We start from the raw sequence: 19,184 nt of genomic DNA on the forward strand, positions 1-19,184 counted from the left end.
GAGGACTGCACTTGTAGAGCTGCAGAAGTGTCATCATGCTGCCCACCTGAAGGTCTATGTGTGTTGTTGAAATAAAACTGTCTTCAGACTCTGTTTAAAATATTTCAATGGCCCTGAATAAAATTTATTGAACGTCTTAATCTGCTTGTCTGAGAAATGTATTAACTGGTCATCAAGCTGCCACGGCATAAATGCTATTATCACTATCACTCCAAGTTATTATTATTATTATTATTATTATTATTATTATTATTATTATTATTATTATTATCTTTTTTGTCACTACTGTAATGTGTGCTTGTATTTAATCTTTATTTAATTGACAGTCTTTTATTTCATTATGCATGTTATCTTTATCTTTAAATTATTTTTATTTAATATTAAATAGATTTTAATTACAAACTTTATAACTCATTTATATGTGGAAGTGCAAACTATGGTACAATAATGTGGAAATTACTTGTTTTCTTGCGTAAAATCTGTGGCCCACTTGAGATCAAACTTGACTAATGGACAAAAATGAGTTTGACACCCTTGCGCTATATATATATATCCGGGCTATTGCTATTTATTTACAGGAAAAATGTTTTTTATGAGGTTTTTCCAACTTAAAAAAGCTTAAAGATTGTACAACTTAAAATTAGTTTATTTTATGTTACTTTAAAAATGTTTTTACTTTGCCCACCAATTGTAATCTATATATACAATATACTGTAGATATTATATGTTTATATATATATATATATATATATATATATATATATATATACATACATGTACATAAAATTAATATCCTTGAAGTAATATTTTCGGCACTGGTTCTGCTTTGTCTGTTTTCACTCTAATGTATTACCCTGATATTTAACCTTAGGGTGCTTTCATAGTTTTGTGATACTGATCATTGTGTTGAGTGTCCACAAGTGTCACCAAAGTCACTTGTATTAATATTTTCACGCACATAAAAATGGTACCCTGTCTGGACCACTTCAATTTGAATAAGCAATAGAGAGTAAGCTGTTTTTTTATTTAATAAACTGACATTCGACCTCAAGCAATACTGCACTTTGATCTCTGCTGATTTTTTCACAGCAGAATGATTTTTTACCGCTAACTGGATCAAATGGGAATTGCTAATTAAATTGATTAAAAGTACATTTTCTGCTTGGGGTTTAAAGGTTTTTTTGATCAAAATAAATCTTTGAAATACGTCAATGTAAAAATTTATTTCAAGCCCTTCTGGAGGCTTTGGACTGATCTTCACTGCCTGTAAACATAGTGCAGTAGTTTTTTTTGTTTTGTTTTTTTTTTCCATTTATATTTTATTTATTTATTTTTTCTGTTAGACAGCGGTTAATCTGCTAAATTGTTACCTTTGTATTAGGTATTAAATTGTCAATAATAGAGAAACATTCAAAAGTATCAATCTTCAAAAAAAAAAATCTCCAATCCTGCAGCTGTTTGTTTTGAGTGAAAAAAAGTATTGTTATGTAAGACACTCTCTTGATTTGATAACTATCAATGAATGACTATATGTTGTCAACAATATAATGGCAACTCTTTGATAAACAAGTCTAAATCTTTGTTGCGTAAAGAGAAGATAAAAAAAACCTGATGCACGGCATTGTGTGTTTTGGTCACTCTCAGAAACTAGTTAGAGTTCAGCTAAACCTGGAATAGCTTTGAAACTCAAAATCTGCTGATGTTATAATACCTGCTTGCAATCGGCTCCGCCTCTCCTCGTTCACGTTAGGAACCTTCTCCTCCCTCTCTCACACCACTCGTTCACTTCGTGCCATTCTGGCAGTAAAAAGTAGGACAGGGTTTTCCTTTCTCCCTCCCTCTCTCCCACTGGCCCTCCCAACTGCTAGCACGGTCGTCTGATGTAACAGAGTTTGAGCCATGGTGCTGTGTGCCCTCACTGTAACCACTCAGCTGATTACTGGTCTTATGTAAGAAGGGCTTGTGAGAGGAAAATGGGACAGAACATATGAGCCTGTTTTAAAAAGAAAAAACACACACACCTATGTTATGCACACAGGGTTTGAAAAAACAAAATGGTTTTTGTGCTTCGGTAGATTATTATCAAAGACCAATTCTTTAGCTGACCTCACAACCTGACTCATGTTCAGTAAATACAAAGCCTGATGCTTTTCACCATGACAAATATTAGTCTTTAATGTATTTTTATTGTAGCATGAGCAAACCTTGTTTTTTTTTAATTATGTTAACATGTTTTTGTAAATGCATCCACACAAAATAGATATAGGTGCGTGCATAATGTCGGATAGGTGTTATGAGTTGTGGGGCTGCATTTTCTTGTCATGTTCAGGAAAAAATAGCTTTAAAAAAGGTAGTGCTGCCTGAGATAATGTGAAACTTGCAGTAGGAGATGAGGCTTAATTACCTGCTTCACACTAAAGTTCAAGCTAACCCCGTTTATGAGCTATAAAAAAGACAACAATCTCACAAAATTTAAAATATTCTACGTTAATCTTGAATAAAGGGGATAAATCTAACATTGAATGAAAATTATGCAAATTTTAATTGGTGTCTAAGAACTTTAAATTTGAAAGCATATTGAAATTGTAGTTTTTTAACATTGGGAGTGGTCCACCTATGTTACCCAATTTATATCCAATTCAAGTCGTATTAAAGTTAAATGTGAAAGTGAAGGAGAAGGTGATTTTAGATGCAAGGAAGAGTCCCAGTTAGGACATTGTTAATGGGATCCTCCGCAGAAGTTTGGCCTAAAGTCTTTGAAATGTATTTATTAGAAGATATATGCAAAAAAAAAAAAACATTATTATGCCCCTTATTCATTTTATTGCCCTGTTGAGGACACACAAACCCTGAGGATAGAAGTCCCTTAGTGATTTCTCACTATCTTCAGCCACCAGAGCATCCACTGTGCACTGTTTATGGGTAGATAAAGGTCCCATTGGAGAGCTCTTCTTCTCTGCTTAATTGTCTACTACGAAACCGCAGAGTTGGAACTGTCGCCCCCTTCTGTCACAGATTTTTTTTCAGGTCACAACAGTTTTTATTCTCTTTCGGTAAACAAAAGAGGGTTATATAGGCATCTTAAACTTTTCCTGGTTTTTTCGAGCAGCTGAAAGTAGCACAAGTTGTCATTTTGACCAAAAAAGCTGGATAAAGTCAAGCTTAAATCTCCTAAAAACACAGTTTTAATTTCACTCCAAAGTTGTGTTTATTGCTGGTTGATGACATGATGTAGTCTGATTAATGCCCTCGAACACGCAGACACAATGTATGAGATGACCTTTGCTCCTTCCCTCACTTTTCCCAGCGGTCTTTCTATAATCGTCTAACGGGAGACAAGTCCGAGAAGTTCTTCAAAGTATTCTATGAGCGCATGAAGCTGGCCCAGCAGGAGATCAAGGCTACAGTGACGGTCAATACGAGTGACCTCGGCAGCAAGAAGAGAGATGAAGACCCATCAGACAAAGACACGCAAGCGCGCAAAAAAGGTCAGCAGTCTGAAAATTTGCATGAGCAAAACGAGCTGTGGAAGAAGTTGTTGTAAGACATACTTCTGCTTTTTCTTTAAATGGATGATTGACTTATCATTATTGGCATAAAGCATGTATTTAATAGTTTAAAGCAGGGGTTCTCAACCTTGGAATTGCAAGACACTGGGAGGGGGTCGACGGAGGACTAAGAATATTTTTTTTAACAATTTGTGACCATTTTTTGCTTATTTTTACCCTTTTTTCTGCAAGTACACAAACATGCCATATTTTTCGCTTTTTTTGTCACTTTTTTTTGCCCTTATCTTTGCTCCTTTTAATGCATTTTTTCAACATTACTCCCATCTTGCCACTTCTCCATCTAATCTCAATGCTTTTTCTTGACATTCTTTCCTCTTTCAAGACATTTTCAGCACTTTTAAACCTTTTCCACCTAATGTCACGCATGTTGACCCACTACGTTATGCCCACTATTTGCCAGTTAAAACTAATTGTTCCAATATTGACACTTTGAACCCTTTTTTATCACATTTTCTGTCCATTTTTGCCCACTCTAATTTTTTAAATCCCATTTCACCACCATTTTTGGTCACATTTAACCCATTTTATATCTGTTTGAAACAAAGATTAAGATGACTATATACTATGGTGCAAATAATACTAAACTTTCTGGATAACAGTGGTTATTTTAAATGTGGTTATCACAGATTCATTGAACAATAGACTATCGTTTTGCTGACTTTATGGATGGGCCTCAAAAATTTCTCCTCTTTATTCCCCCTTATGGCCCTGACTGTTCTTCAATATTCATGTCTGTGTTCAATGACCTTCAGGTACAGTGGGGGTCCCCGGTCTCTGGAACCTTTATTTTGGGGGTCGCAGGCTGAAAAGGTTGAGAACCACTGATTTAGAGTTATTTAAAAACATGAGATATACAAACAATGGATTCATTAAAAAACACATTTGAATTTTATTTTGATATCTCCCATGACAGAGAGTTTGTGAATTTGTACTTGTAATAGTGTGTCTCAGATTCACTTTCTTAACACCTTTGTTAGTCAAAGATGTGCCAGTCGTTGCTGTGGTGACGGAGGAAGTGAAGGAGCAGCTAGTGGAGGCCTCTTTAGTCACCAAGAAGGCTTACACCACCTACCGCCGCGAGATCGAGGCTGAAGAGCATCAAGCAGCCACCGATGGCTCCCCATTCCCGACTGCTGATAAAAGCCAGGAGGAAAGTGAGATGAGCGTCATCATCACCATCATGCAGCCCATCCTGCGTCTCATGCAGCTTCTCTGTGAGAACCACAACAGAGATCTTCAGGTCAGCATTCAGAAAGCCCAATTGGCCTCTTGTTTGGTGCTGAATCGTATTTTATTTTTTTTTTACCCTCTACTGCCTGTGACATGTCTTGACCTGTGGCCTGAATGACCCAACGGTTGTTAGGAAATGAAACCAGGTTTAAAATAGGCCCCAGTGGCATTGCCTTTTCCTGGACCAATTAGACTGGTTTCAAACTGAGGAGCATGTGATATTTGGTAATCGCTTGCTCCACCAGGCCAGACAGAAGACTTCCTTCTGTTTACACCCCAAAGTGGAACAGCCATAATCTGTTGGCACAGTTAAACTCAAATCCTGTGACTATGCGTGGGTAAAAGTTGTTGTTTTGCTAAAAAGTCATGCAGCACAAATACTTTAGTCACAAATGCTTTTCTGTTTCTTCATTACTCCCTAAAAAGAAGCAGAAAACAGTTTTAAGATTTAAAAAAAGGAAAAAGACCCTGGGAACCAAATGATTCTGTCTGATAGATTTCACACTTTAAAATTGTGACAATTTAGTTCAGAAAGACACAAACTATACACACAAAATATCACTTTTTGAGTGTATAATTGTCCTCATGTTTTCTTTTAGAACTTTCTGCGCAGCCAAAACAACAAAAACAACTATAATCTGGTCTGTGAGACTCTTCAGTTCTTGGACTGTATTTGTGGCAGCACCACTGGGGGACTGGGCCTGCTGGGACTCTACATCAATGAGAAGAACGTGGGTCTCATCAACCAAACTGTGGAGAGCTTAACTGAGTACTGCCAAGGACCCTGTCATGAGAACCAGGTGAGAAATGCGTTGATGTTTGAAGGTTGGCATTATCTTTGAAAATTTTTAATCTTTTAGTTTATATTTTTACCTGATCATCCATCCAACTTTTAGATCTGCCAATCCTAACCAGGGATTTTTACGTGATTAGGACCGATTTTATTTTGATGGAGAATCATTTTTGGGCTTATCAATAATAAAGTCAAAATGTCAAAATTAAAGTCCAAAAACTAGATTAAAAGTAGAAATTTCGTAAATAAACTCAAAATACAATGTTGTATTGCAAAGGTCAAAGGTTTGCTATTAAAGTCAAATCTATGGAAGCTGACTAGGGTCAATTCACCGTATGCGACAACAGTCTCAATCAAAACTGGCCCTAATCTGTTTCCATAGCTCCTCAATAGCCACAGATGGAGTGAATGTTCCACCTCTACCAAACTTGACTGTTTTTTCTTCTGAACAGATTACGTTTTTTGGCAATATATCTTCAAAGTCCTTAAAGATATTACAATGCAGTGTTTGAGTTTAAAAAAAAAAGAAAAAATCTTTGCTGTTAAACCCCACCTTGAAGTAAAGTTTAACGCATTCAGCGATACACAGCATTTTGCAGACCTTCGACTTTTTCACAATATTGTATATATTTGAGTTCATTTATGAAATTTCAACTTTATTCTCAACATTTTGACTCTATTCTTGATTTGCCCAAAATAATTTTCCATTTCATGCACTAATCTTCTTTCGCCATTGCCAGCTAGTTTAGGATGTCTTTGTATGGGTAAATTGTAACCTTGGACTTCTACCTAAAGGCAGCCTCACAAACCTCAGAAATCGGCATTTCCAAGTTTAAAATTCCAATCTCGATCTTCCACGTCAAAATATCCCCAAAACATGCTTGACCTTGATAGTTTTTACAACAAGAGCACTCGGAGATCTGGATCAGTGATCCTGACCATGATACCATGATCATTCGCATAACACAACAGAGAGTGAAACGTAACTTGCGACTAGTGCATGTAATGCGCAAAATTCAGGTGTGATTGAGCCAGTTTAAAGAGCTGAACATGGGGATCCAGATTCGGGATATTGATCCTCATTATTGCTAAACATGGAATCACTTGTCCCATGTCCTATTTTGGATATTTCCTGAAAACTTCATCAAAATCCATCCATCAGTTTTTGAGTTAAACCGTTCACAGACAAATAAATTAAATAATTCAGGCAAAAGCAATAACCTCCTTGGCGAAAGTATTAAAAACATTATTGTTTGTATAGTTTGTGGCCTTCCTATGCACTTTTTCAAGTTGGAGGTCGAAAAATTCAGAGTTTCAAGTTGCCTGGAACTGCTTTGTCCCTTTAACATATTTTAAATATATCAAACCAAGGTTAACATTTTTTTAAAAAGTGGGTTTTTTTGGTCAGCCCTCATCAGGTCATAACCCGCTCTCACATTTGACTAGTTGTGCTTATGCTGTAAAGCCAAAGTGGTCCACTTAGGGCAACAAGCCTGTGCTGGTGTGCCGGCATGGATTAGCCACGTGCCCTCACGTGATGGAGACGCCCTCCATCTCTTTTGCTGCACTTGGATCATTATATGGCAAGTGTGAAACCGGCATGACAAAAGCTAGCTAAAAGGCTAAATACAGTCAGTGTTTCTACTCGTTTCAGTTCTGCGAAAGTGGTTGAAGGGGGATTGCCAGACTGAACACTTGCTTTGTTCTCATATCCCCAGATGAAGAAGATTTGAGGCTTGTTGTTTCATTTTCTTGATCATTTATAGATTTTGTTCAATAAAAATAATACATCAAGTCACGCTAAACTTGTGATTCTCAAATTGTAGAGATCCCCAGGACAATTTCAGATAAAACAGTTTCCCTTTGGTTACGTAACATGTTATTCCTCATCCTACCAGCAACATTTGAATAATATATCTAGGGATGAGACATATAAAAGGTGCTTTTTTAAAAAATATTAATTATACTGTATATTAAGTCTTGACTTAATATATTATTAAGCCAAGACCAAATTCTAGATAAAAAGGCAAAAATCTGTTAAACTCATTCAGTTAACATTAAAAGCAAAGTACATTTTTAATTGGTTGCACCTCAGCTGGTTTGGTTTGGATCTTAAGCAATGTGTGCAATTAGTGTTTACTTTTTAGATCCTTTAAAGTTTGGAAGAAAATAAAGTTTCCTTTGAAAGTGTGAGAAGTTTATACATGCAACCAAGGTCTAGAGTTGATCAAATAAGAAAATTCAATCCATTGCTATGGATTTCACAGCTCTGTCGAAGAACTTACTGACCGACAGCAAAACATTAAACATAACATAAAATAACTCACCAGAATAACAAGGTTTTAACATGCGAGATGAAGACGACATGGCTTTACCAACAGCTGGAAGAACGTCTACATTCACTGTGACGTCCTGAGCAACAGAGAGTGAGGGAGTCACTATGGTGGCTGAAAATATCACATATTCTGTCAGTGGGTATTGGAAGGACAGCATATTGCACTGCAGTTACGCAGCGGAGCAGTTTTGGAGCAGATATACATCTAGTGGAAATCCAGGGCTAGTGTGTGTGCGCTCTCCCACGAATGGGGGGCATCAACGGAAAGGTCTGATCCCCTCAACTCCGAATATGTGCTTGGTTTTTGGGTAGAGTCTGAATTACGCCTGCTAGAGCTGAAACACAATTTTTGCTATTTGTATTTTTTTTTAGCTAATTATGTAAATTTGTTTCAAAATTGTAAATTTGTTGTGGTATTTGTAAGTGTGCTTTGCTATTTTGATTTTTTTTAGATAATTGTTTATTTGCTTTCAAAATTGTAATTTTGTTGTGGCATTTGTAAATGTGTTTTGCACTTCTCAGACACCATACGATAATGTGATTTTGCTCTGAATGTCAAAGTGATTTTTTGTGATTGCAACCATGTCAGAAATGAACTGAATAAATAAAATAAATAAAAAAATAAGTCACTGACTAGCTTCACCACTGCTTGTTCACTCTATCGCTTTTTTTACTGCGAAAAATCAGACCTACACTGTACGATATGAGTTATAGTGCATCAAAACCAGTGTTGGTAACGTGTTACCGCCCCAACGTCACTTTTGACAGTAACTAGTACTGTAAAGCAATATTTTTCTAAAGAAATAATGCCGTTACCGATACAATATGGTGCGTTTGTCCGTTATTTTGCTAGCTGCAGTGTACTTCCTGTTTACAGTGGCGCTACATATTTTTGCAGGATGCCGTGCCAAACACAGTAAAACAGTAGAAGAAGAAGCATTGTCAGCATGTTTCTGTTTACATCACTTGCGCCAATCATAGCGAGTCAATGCGAGTCACTTCTCAGAGTGAAAATACGCACATTATTTTTGTCTCCAAAAGATCAGAAGTCTGTCGCTACTGCTGAGTCACTGCTAACAGCAGCTCATTAGCCTAATATGTTTAGCATTGTGTAGCTGAGAAAAATGCTGTGAATTAGTTTTTCCACATTTTTTTTCTAAGCATTTTCAACAGCAGAATGTGCACCTGGAATACACACAGCTTACATTACTGTGCTAAGGCTGAAAAAATACTGTTTTAATTTCAGAGCAGCTGTTTTGTACTTTATATGCACATCATTTATGGTTGTTTTACAGCAGTTGATCAACAGTGGATTATTATATTATTACAGCACTGATATGAAGCTGTATGGACACAAATGACCCAAAATAAATAATACATTCTTTAATTCTAAGTAACTCAAAAGTTGCTTTTTCCAGTAACGCATTACTTTTTGGTGTAAGTAATCAAATAGTAACTGAGTTACTTTGTGAATGAAGTAACTAGTAATGGTAACTAGTTACTTTTTTCAGTAACGAGCACAACACTGATCAAAACAAGCTGCTCTTGTAATTGACAGGGTTCTATTTCCAGTTGGAGCTATTTTAAAAGTGAATTTTGATTGAAAACCCAGCAAAACCAATGGGATAATAGATTATTAGCTGGGTCATTCAACACCTTAAATGTTGTTTTTTTACGTGTGCTAAATAAATAAATGAAATGAACATTTCAACAAATGGCCAACGTACTTCATTTTTACCAAATATCCCTCAAATAAAGAGACCGTCACCCAAGAACCAACGCATATATCTGACAAATCATTAGTAATTTAAACAGTGTATGTACATAGATCAAAGCTGATCAAATTACAGGGAGCTGAGGCTTATACAAAGTTGTTTACTGAAGGCTCTATTATGTTCCAGCTCAAAACCCCAAAAACATTATTCCAATTTTGAGGGGCTGGCATGTCAACCAGATAAGATGTATTGCAGATATTTTTGCATATTCTGAGAGAGTAGGTGGAGCTGTATTGCTATACCAAATTTCAGTTTCCTGTGTGGTGTAATTCCTGAGATATTAGAGGCTGAAAATGGAAGAAAAATAGGGACGCACAAAAATGTACTCATACCCCCCTCACTAAAATGGACATTCTTCTTCATCCATTCAAACTAAAAATGTACAGTGTGCGCATTGAATATTCACGGTAAAATCATGGTGAAAATTTCAGAATTTTTTAACATCAAAGTGCGTGGGATGTCTTGAAAATTTGTTGAAATGACTTGGAATGAGTGTTTGAGCCTTCGTCAAGTGAGGGAGATAAGTGAAACACTGAAAATGCCTCAAATGACTTCACACACACACACGTTGAACTGTGGTTAAAAATCCAAAGTGACAGACAGTGTTCATAAGAATAGAGTACATGGAGGGTGGAGTGGGTGAAGGTGAGTCCACGGGGTTGATGTGTAACTGTACGATGACACCTTGGCTGAAAAGGATGGTTTATAAGACAGTATACGGAGCTGCCCTGTGGCAGCTGCTCAGTCTGACAGACAAAAATCTGGAAGTAGAAATTACCCCTAATTTCTACTGCATTTGTAACTGCTCCGTAACCGCAACGTAGCTGATAGGTTTCCATTCAAGTTGTGCCAATTTTGATTGCATCCGAATCTGCACCAGCACAGCTGTGTAACTGCTGCTGCATGCTGGAGCCATCTGCAGCAAATACGCAACCCTTCTATTTTTGCCAGAAGCTGGAGCTGTGCTGCAGCAATTTAAAAAAAATAAGCCCATGCAGGACAGGAAGTAGTGCATAGACACAGAATAAGATATCCAGATTATTTTCAAAATAAAATACTGTGTTTAAGGCGGATCATAATTCCATCCATTGACGGAGGTTACCCCTGGCAGAGGAAAACACTGACCTTCCAGGTCCTCCAACGGGCCCATTTCACACTATTTGAAAACCGAGCACATATTCTGACTTAGGGGAAAATAACCTGTCTGCTGATACCACATATTTGAAAAAAATTAACACTTTTTTCGGGCCGAAAATTGTTGCCCGCAATTCGGACTCTACCCGAAAACCAAGCACATATTCGGACTCGGGGGGACCAGATCTTTCCCTTGATACCATGTTTGGCCCAATCCGAGCACCTTTAAAATTGTATGTCACATATAAAATATTGCAATTATCCATAGTTGAATCACATCAGGGTTGGGGTCAATTAAATTTTTCAGTTACAATTATGTTTTCAATTATCCATGTTCAATTACAATGAATTTCTGATTACGCTGACCACCATCTTTTCTAATTACAATTGAATTACAATTATTTTTTTCCCCCTGGAAGTCAATTACAATTACGCTCTCAATTACTAAATGTCTTAATCATGTCTTAAATCAGCTGTAAAATACACTGAAACAATTATCCGTCATCTAATTTGTTTCTCATCTCTTGGTTACCGAGCAGGCTTGAATCAAGGCTATACCCCATGATTTTAATTTTTAAAACAAAAACTTAATATCTTCATAACATAGCTCATAACAGCCAATCCATGGATGCCAGTTGAACAATTGCAGGCCAGGCCGTGCAAGGTCGTGCATGTGTGAAACCATAGATAACCCATTGTGAGGCTTGAGTAAGTGTTACATTCCTTGTTAAAGAGACCTTGTTGGTCACATGTATTTTGTAGGCAGGTACAAGGCTGGCCTAGAGCAGTGTGAGCACTATCTGATATGTGTAAACCATAGAGTTTTTATTGGATTTTCATTCCAATTACAATTACAAAGTCAATTATCTAAAATCAATTACAATTCGATTACAATTACAACAGCAACACTTTTTTCCAAGTACAATTTCAATCATTATCATGCCATAATTGTAATTAATTATCAGAATCAGAAATGTTTAATGGCCAAGTACAGTTTTAAAGACAGTACAAGGAATTTGTCTTACACAATTACAATTATAATTGACACCAACCTTGAATCACATATACTGTATATATATATATATATATCGCACGATTACAGGTGATTTAGCAGGATCTTCTGATAATTCACATGTACTGCAGCAAAACCGTAGGTGGTAGGGATTGCTGGACTGCAGATTGTGCTGCGCAGCGGAGCATTTTCTGAGCAGATAAACATCCAGTGGAAATCCAGGGTTAGGATACAGAGGTTTTATTTAGGAGTGAGTGAGCAGGATGAATATGTTTGCAGATGAAGAGGAGATGGTTTATATCTGGATATTGTATAACGATGCCTGAGCTGGAACCTGCAGGAAGTAGATACACAAGGCCAGGGTGGTTTATGGGTGTGTTTTTTTATTTAATTTAGTCAAAACTGCCCCACTCGGCTTACCTTTCTGTGTGTGTTTTACAGAACTGTATCGCTACTCACGAGTGCAATGGCATTGACATCATTATCGCTCTTATCCTTAACGACATCAATCCACTCGGCAAGAAAAGGATGGATCTGGTGCTGGAACTCAAAGTTAGTGTTTGTTCTGTGATGATGAAATGATAAAACCCTAACTGTATAACTTGGACGTCATGTTTTGTTTAGCTGATTGGTTTGATTGTTTTTACACCTGCTCCACATGTCAATATAAGAATTGTGTCTTATTTTGTTTTCTTTTTTGAAATAATATGTTATGGTTCCATTTAATTAGACAACTTTTTTCAGGAAATTTACTTTGAAATTTGCTTTGATCTCTTGGTACTTTCTCAAGTTGGCCACAACCCAACACTCAAGTTGGCCATGCTCAGAAAGAAATCATAAGAACACATCAAAGCAATCAGTAGATGCCTCTGAGGAAGACTGACAGTTGGCAGTCGAAACGTCAGGAGATCAAAGTAAATAAATGAGACCATAACACATTAAGAATGGTGTCTGCTTCATTGTTAATTTTGTCGAGTACAAATTTTCATCAACTACATATTTCAGGTGACAATCACTAGACTATAATTAATTTTAAAAATGTGTAAACAAAAACAATATATATATATATATATATAAATATTTATATTTTGTCGACTAATAAAAAAACTATAATTTTGTCACATGGGACCGATTCCAAACAGAACTCATGTGATCAAGACTATCTGTGTATATTTACAAACATTAATACCTTCATAATCAGGTTGATAAATGGTAATTGAATCTTTAAAAATGCATAATCTCTTATGCTTTAAATTTTAGTTGATCATATCTATACCAGAGTTAGTTGACTAAAACCTGTAAGTTATTTGACTAAATCTAGACTACAACTGAAATAGTCCTGATGACTACATTTTGACTAAAACTATATTGTTTTTCAGTCAAAAAACTACGACTAAAACAAAATCAATATTTGCTGTTAAAGTTAACTCTGGTGACAGAGTGTATTTTTCTTATTTTGTGTTTTTATATGTACTTTTTATTCCTTTTCAATTCATTTACATTAATCTACGAGGAAGTGAAAATAATAGATGCATTCTGTTTGTGATCATTAATCAAATGTACGATAATTATCAAGTGACAAGAGGAATGTCTCATAGCTGAACTTTACCTGCCTTCTACAGGTATTATCTAGTCTAGTGCGTTGTTGCTGATTACAGTAACATTCAGCATAGCCCGAGCATTTACAGATAAGTTTCCTTTTCTGCAGCGTTCAACGACTTGAATATAAGTGTGCTCTCTCTCATGTGTTCACAGAATAATGCATCAAAGCTTCTTCTTGCAATAATGGAGAGTCGACATGACAGTGAAAATGCTGAGCGGATATTGTACAATATGAGGCCTAAAGAGCTGGTGTGTGCACTGCAGCATCATGATGAACATTATGTGGCTGGTTGCAGGTGTTGTTTTTGAAAGTCTTTTTACTTTTGCAGGTAGAAGTTATCAAAAAGGCGTTCATGCAGGGGGAGATCGAGGTGGAGGAGCCACAGGAAGAAGAGGAGGGCGAGGAGGAACACTCTGCATCCCCTCGCAATGTTGGCCATAATATTTACATCTTGGCCCATCAAGTAAGCCACAAAATCAGGACAAAAAGGTACACATTCAGAAGCAAATACTAAATAACCTGCATTAGGTTTGACTGGGACGATATCATCAGCAGAGGTGTAAAGAGTACTGATATAACCTACTCAAGTAGAAGTACTGTTACTTGATTGAACTTGTACTCAAGTACAAGTAATACATACATAAAATACTTAGGTACAAGTATAAAGTAGCTCAATTGAATAGTACTCAAAGTAAAACTTACAAGTTACTTTCCCCCTCATATTTATTTTTGGTAATAAATCTTGCCACGGTTCCCTTGCATACAGTAAGATTCTCATTTATAAACTTAAAAAGAAAGAGACCAAATCTTGCACAATTGGAACTTAATTTATTTTCCATAAAGGCATCTGTATAAAATAAAAGGTTTGTCAAAATGTACAATTCTTTTTTTAAATAAAACAACACCAATGAAGTCAATTCAAAATAATAATAAAAAATTCTCAGGCTCTAAGTGTAGTTAAATTTATTAACTCTAAAACTGAGGAAATAACCAGCATTCAATGCTGTTTTGGTGCAGTGCATAATGTTTAATCTGATTGGTCAGCTATGATGTGATGCATTTGATTGTTGTCTGGTCATTTTTTTCTAGCTTCACAATGTTTATTCATCATTTTTAAACAAAAAATAATAGTTTACGCAGTACAACTGTACAACACATTACTTTATTTCTTTTAAAATGTATTTAACTACAAGTAAAATCACCGATTTAGAAATATACTCAAAAAAGTACAAGTACTCATAAAAGCAACTTGATTACAGTAACGTGAGCACTTGTAATTCGTTACTTTCACCTCTGATTATTCGTGTGCGTCTTGCCTATTTACTGTGGTTGTTACAAATATATAATCCCTTTCCCTTTGCACACATCTTTTTTTTTAATCATAAGGCTTTGAGCCTCGTGCTCACACCATGAAATATTTTAACCACAGCATTTAAAGTTATGTAATACTTAAAGTTAGACCCCGCCCTGCAACAATGTGATTAAATGAAAGAATGAAAAAAAACAAAGTTAATTTATCATCAAGCCAAGATGGGAAAAAAAATAAATAAAATAAATTGTGATACATTAAAGTTATGTAAGCTGTATTTGTCATTGTTTTAATCATGTGACATTGATATGTTTCAGTTAGCCCGTCACAACAAGGAGCTGCAGGCCATGCTGAAGCCAGGAGGCACGTACGGTGAAGGTGACGAAGCCCTGGAGTTTTATGCCAAGCACACGGCTCAGATTGAGGTATCTTTAGTTACAATACGCTGTTTCATCTCTGCTACTGTTGGAATTCTGACATCAAACCAGGGTTGCAGTCAATTACATTTTTAAGTTCAAATTTTATTTTAAATTACAATTCCATTACAATAATATTTTATCCTCAAAGTCAATTACAATTACATTCTCAATTACTGAAGTTCATTTACAATTAATCACAATTACTGAGCCTGAAAAAAATAACCTAATAAAAGCTACCCTTCCTCTTGTGTTAGCTTACTGTTAGCATTTCTTATGATAACAGGTCCTAAATCAGCTGCAAGATACACGAAATAAAAAAATTAAATTTCTTTACTATTTATTGGTTATCTTGTTTGGCTTCCTTTTTTTTTTTCTTCACTTTGTCTGCACATGTTGTCGAAGGTCAACACTACAAGAGGCGCAAAATCTTTTTTAAGACAGTAATGCATGTTTTGTTGTTGCAATTAAATAAATTCATCTATTTTATTGCATAATTGAAAAACCATGTCACGCTTCCTAATTAATGAAATTGTAGGTTTTAATATTTTTGGTGTGGGCGTCTGAGGCTTTTTTTTGTCAGTATACCCCTAGATTTCAATTTTTTTAAATGGGAAAATGTGGTAAAGCATGATCGGAAACATACTTTAATAATTTTTAACTACATATGTGTAGAACTGTACATAGAACTGTAACATGTTTCCCCAGTTTTGCATTAGATAATATTTTTTTATAGAATTTTCATGGCAAATAGAATTAAAAAGTTAATTATCTGAATTTAATTACAATGAAATTTTGATTACAACAGAAACAGATTTTTAATATTACAATGATAATAATGCCATCATTGTAATTAATTATCAATTAATTACAATTATAATTTATCCCCAACCCTGCATCCAACATTTACATTTAATGGTGGTTTTGTGTAAGCAATTTGTGACGTGGTTTGACTGAAGGTGTATTGATTTAAGGCACGTGAGGATGGTTTTTTTCTTTGCTGTTTGCATTTTGGCAGCATGACAAGCATTTGCTGCATGTTTGCACATTTTCCTGCACATAACCAGCAAGCAAATGAAAACAGATTGTTTTCTTTGTTCCAAGCAAAATGTTGACTGAGCATTTTATCAGTTACTTTATTTTTTATGAAGAAAACACCTCTCTCTCTGCTGTGAAAGACAGTCATTACAGGCCAACATGTATTTGTTTGGAGTTTTGAACTGTGAGGTATGCCAATGTCAGACTTTAGGTCATGAACTATTCTTTCTTTCTTTTTTCTTTGTTAAGAGGCAGGAAACATCACATGTTGTGCTTTGTGCTGAGCACAGATTAAACAATTTATAAAGGGGAGAGCTTTTTGGGGCCCATCCCTAAAGTCAGCAAAATGATGGTCCATTGTTTTATGAATCTATGATAACCACATTTATTTATCACTCTCATTAAGATCCACCATTACCCAGGAAGTTCATTATTTTTTGTGTTCCATAGTATAAAGTCACCTTAAAATTGTAAATCCTTGTTTTAATGAGAAATAAAATGGCTTAAAAGTGAGGGGAATTGGGATTTTAAAAACCACAGAAATTGGTTCAAAGTTGCAAATCGGAGTGGCCAAAAAAAAGACAGAAAAAGTGATAAAATGGGTTTAAAGTGTCAATATTGGAACAATTAAAAACTGGCAAGGAATGGGCATGACAAATCATGATTGTGGTTAAATTGGCCAAAAAAAAGCATAAAATATGGTGGAAAGATGTGAAAAATGTGCATTAAAATTTGATGGAGAAGTGGAAGAAATGGGCGTAATGTAGCAAAAATGCAGTAAAAGGAGCAAAAATATGGCAAAAAAAGTGATGAAAATAGGTTAAAAGATGGCAAGTTTGGTGTAGTTGCAGAAAAATGGTAAAAAAAAATAAGTAAAAATTGGCTCAAATTGTTCAAAAAACATTCTTAGTTACTTGAAGGCATCTGGTGTCCCCAAATGGGATCCTGACCCCAAGGTTGAGAACCACTGGTCTAAAGGGCCAGATTTGTGGGATGCCAACATCAGTGACAATGAGTTTGTGATTGTGGACGCTGGTGTGGCTGTGTCTAGATCGTACGACTGGATCGGACCATGGAGCAGATTGTCTTCCCAGTTCCCAACATCTGCGAGTTCCTCACCCAAGAGTCCAAACTCAGGGTTTACTACACCACAGAGCGCGACGAGCAAGGCAGCAAGATCAATGACTTCTTCCTGCGCTCTGAGGATCTCTTCAATGAGATGAATTGGCAGAAGAAGCTGCGAGGTACTCAAGAGACCACCGGTAACACCAGCTCAGTTCCCTGTGCGTTTTCCTTCTCAACTCTTTATCTGCTATAGAGTCTGTTCATGCTCCATCCTCTCGCATCCCTCCAGGTTCCAAACCTTCATATGATTTATAAACTTCATACAAAAGATGTAATTTAAAAATATATATATTTACTATTACTAGGTAGTTACTTTTAACCGTAAACTCAGATGCTGTTAATTTGATTTCAGATCTCTAGATTTCCAATTCTTCGCCATATTATAAGGCAATGAAATGTGTATTTTTCTCCTTTATTCTGGGTATTTTTAGTACCTTTAATGTGATCAAGAACTAATTTTAAATAGAATAAAGTGAGGCTGAAAGACCTGCCCTAATGCACAGAATAAATCGGCTATAGAACATGAAATAATGAATGCATAAAAGTTAAGGCTGCACATTAAAAAGAAAATACATATATTTAAATGGAACAAAATACAAGACTTAAAACCATGCTCAAATAGTAATTAACTTACTTTCATGTGAAGATATCAGGTTGGCGTTCAGCAAATTAGGTTTTTAGATGTGAGATGTGACCCAATCATAGAGAAAGGAGGAGGCAGGAGTAGTGTGGTCAATGTAAAGTAAATTTAATGACAGAGCCCAAATCTAACAAAAAATAGTGACGTTAAACTGTACAACCTGAAAAAAAAAACACTGACTGACTGAAAGAGAGCGATATGTCACAGAAAGCAATGATGGAGCAAAGAGTCTAAAAATCATTGCATTCATAAATAATAAAACATCATTAAACAGAGTTTGAAATCAACAGTAGAATGAATAAAAATCTCCCTCTTTGTCATAATCATTAGAAATAATAATTGCTTTTAACTTGGATTTAAAAAATATATTTACAGTACATTGGATGCTGACTTTCATGTTTGCTGTGAGCTCTGGGCTCCACTATCTGACCTGTATCCATAGATCTGAGAGACCTGCTGGGTTCAGACCTGACTAACATCTCACTGATGGATTCTGGACCAAAACCACTCACACATTCATACACCAGCAGCAGAACTTTAAAGTCAAGTGGGGTAATGAAGAGATGAGAATCACCTGAGTGCAGACAGAGGAAGCCTAACTCAGCGTATACTGTACTTACTGTACTAACCACACAGCTTGTGATCCTAAACATACAGACTGGGAAATAACTTGAACACTTACCCACTGGCGAAATATAAGTAAACTACTAAAAACAAGATGAACTCAACTAATCTATGAAAAATAAATCCAAAACACACACACAGCCTACACCCCATTATGTGACAATTTGGAGACTGCTGTGATTCAGATTTACTCTCACAACAACAGGATCCACTCCAGCCAATCGGATGAGTTTGCACTGAAAACCAGACACAGACGTGCGAAGCTTTTAAACACGTCCAACCAAATATAGTTCAAATTTACTTGACTCAAGCTTCTAGAACCTGGATGGATGAAACTGGAAAGAGCATTCAAGCCTTCATAAGTTGTTTAAATGACATTATGGTTCTTTGAATTGGTTAACCGCATGATACCTTAATGGCTCTTTAATGTTAAAAAAAAAATGTGTTGGCATTGCAAAGTTTGAAAGATGTTGAAGTCCTTTCAATGTGCTGCAGTAAATGATTTTAGACTTCAGAACCATTCATTAATCAATCATACAATATTTTTACAAGAAATGTATAAATTAGTAAATCAAATTCCC

General features: G+C 35.8%; 1 protein-coding gene across 11 annotated transcripts in view; it reads left to right on the plus strand.

The window, feature by feature from the left end:
* itpr1b (inositol 1,4,5-trisphosphate receptor, type 1b) overlaps positions 1 to 19,184 on the plus strand; it is a 137,784-nt gene that overhangs the window by 83,699 nt on the left and 34,901 nt on the right. For 8 of the 11 annotated variants that reach the window (XM_028448177.1, XM_028448183.1, XM_028448179.1 and 5 more), the window contains 8 exons: positions 3,308 to 3,488; positions 4,547 to 4,809; positions 5,399 to 5,599; positions 12,290 to 12,400; positions 13,604 to 13,699; positions 13,780 to 13,914; positions 15,078 to 15,185; positions 17,266 to 17,497. In XM_028448177.1, coding sequence (XP_028303978.1) covers positions 3,308 to 3,488; positions 4,547 to 4,809; positions 5,399 to 5,599; positions 12,290 to 12,400; positions 13,604 to 13,699; positions 13,780 to 13,914; positions 15,078 to 15,185; positions 17,266 to 17,497 — 1,327 coding nt within the window. The remainder of the gene's footprint in view (positions 1 to 3,307; positions 3,489 to 4,546; positions 4,810 to 5,398; positions 5,600 to 12,289; positions 12,401 to 13,603; positions 13,700 to 13,779; positions 13,915 to 15,077; positions 15,186 to 17,265; positions 17,498 to 19,184) is intronic. The other 3 variants (XM_028448182.1, XM_028448184.1, XM_028448188.1) reach the window with 1 other exon arrangement.

The sequence above is a fragment of the Gouania willdenowi genome, chromosome 5, assembly GCF_900634775.1.
Source record: "Gouania willdenowi chromosome 5, fGouWil2.1, whole genome shotgun sequence".
NCBI classification, from domain to species: Eukaryota; Metazoa; Chordata; class Actinopteri; order Blenniiformes; family Gobiesocidae; genus Gouania; species Gouania willdenowi.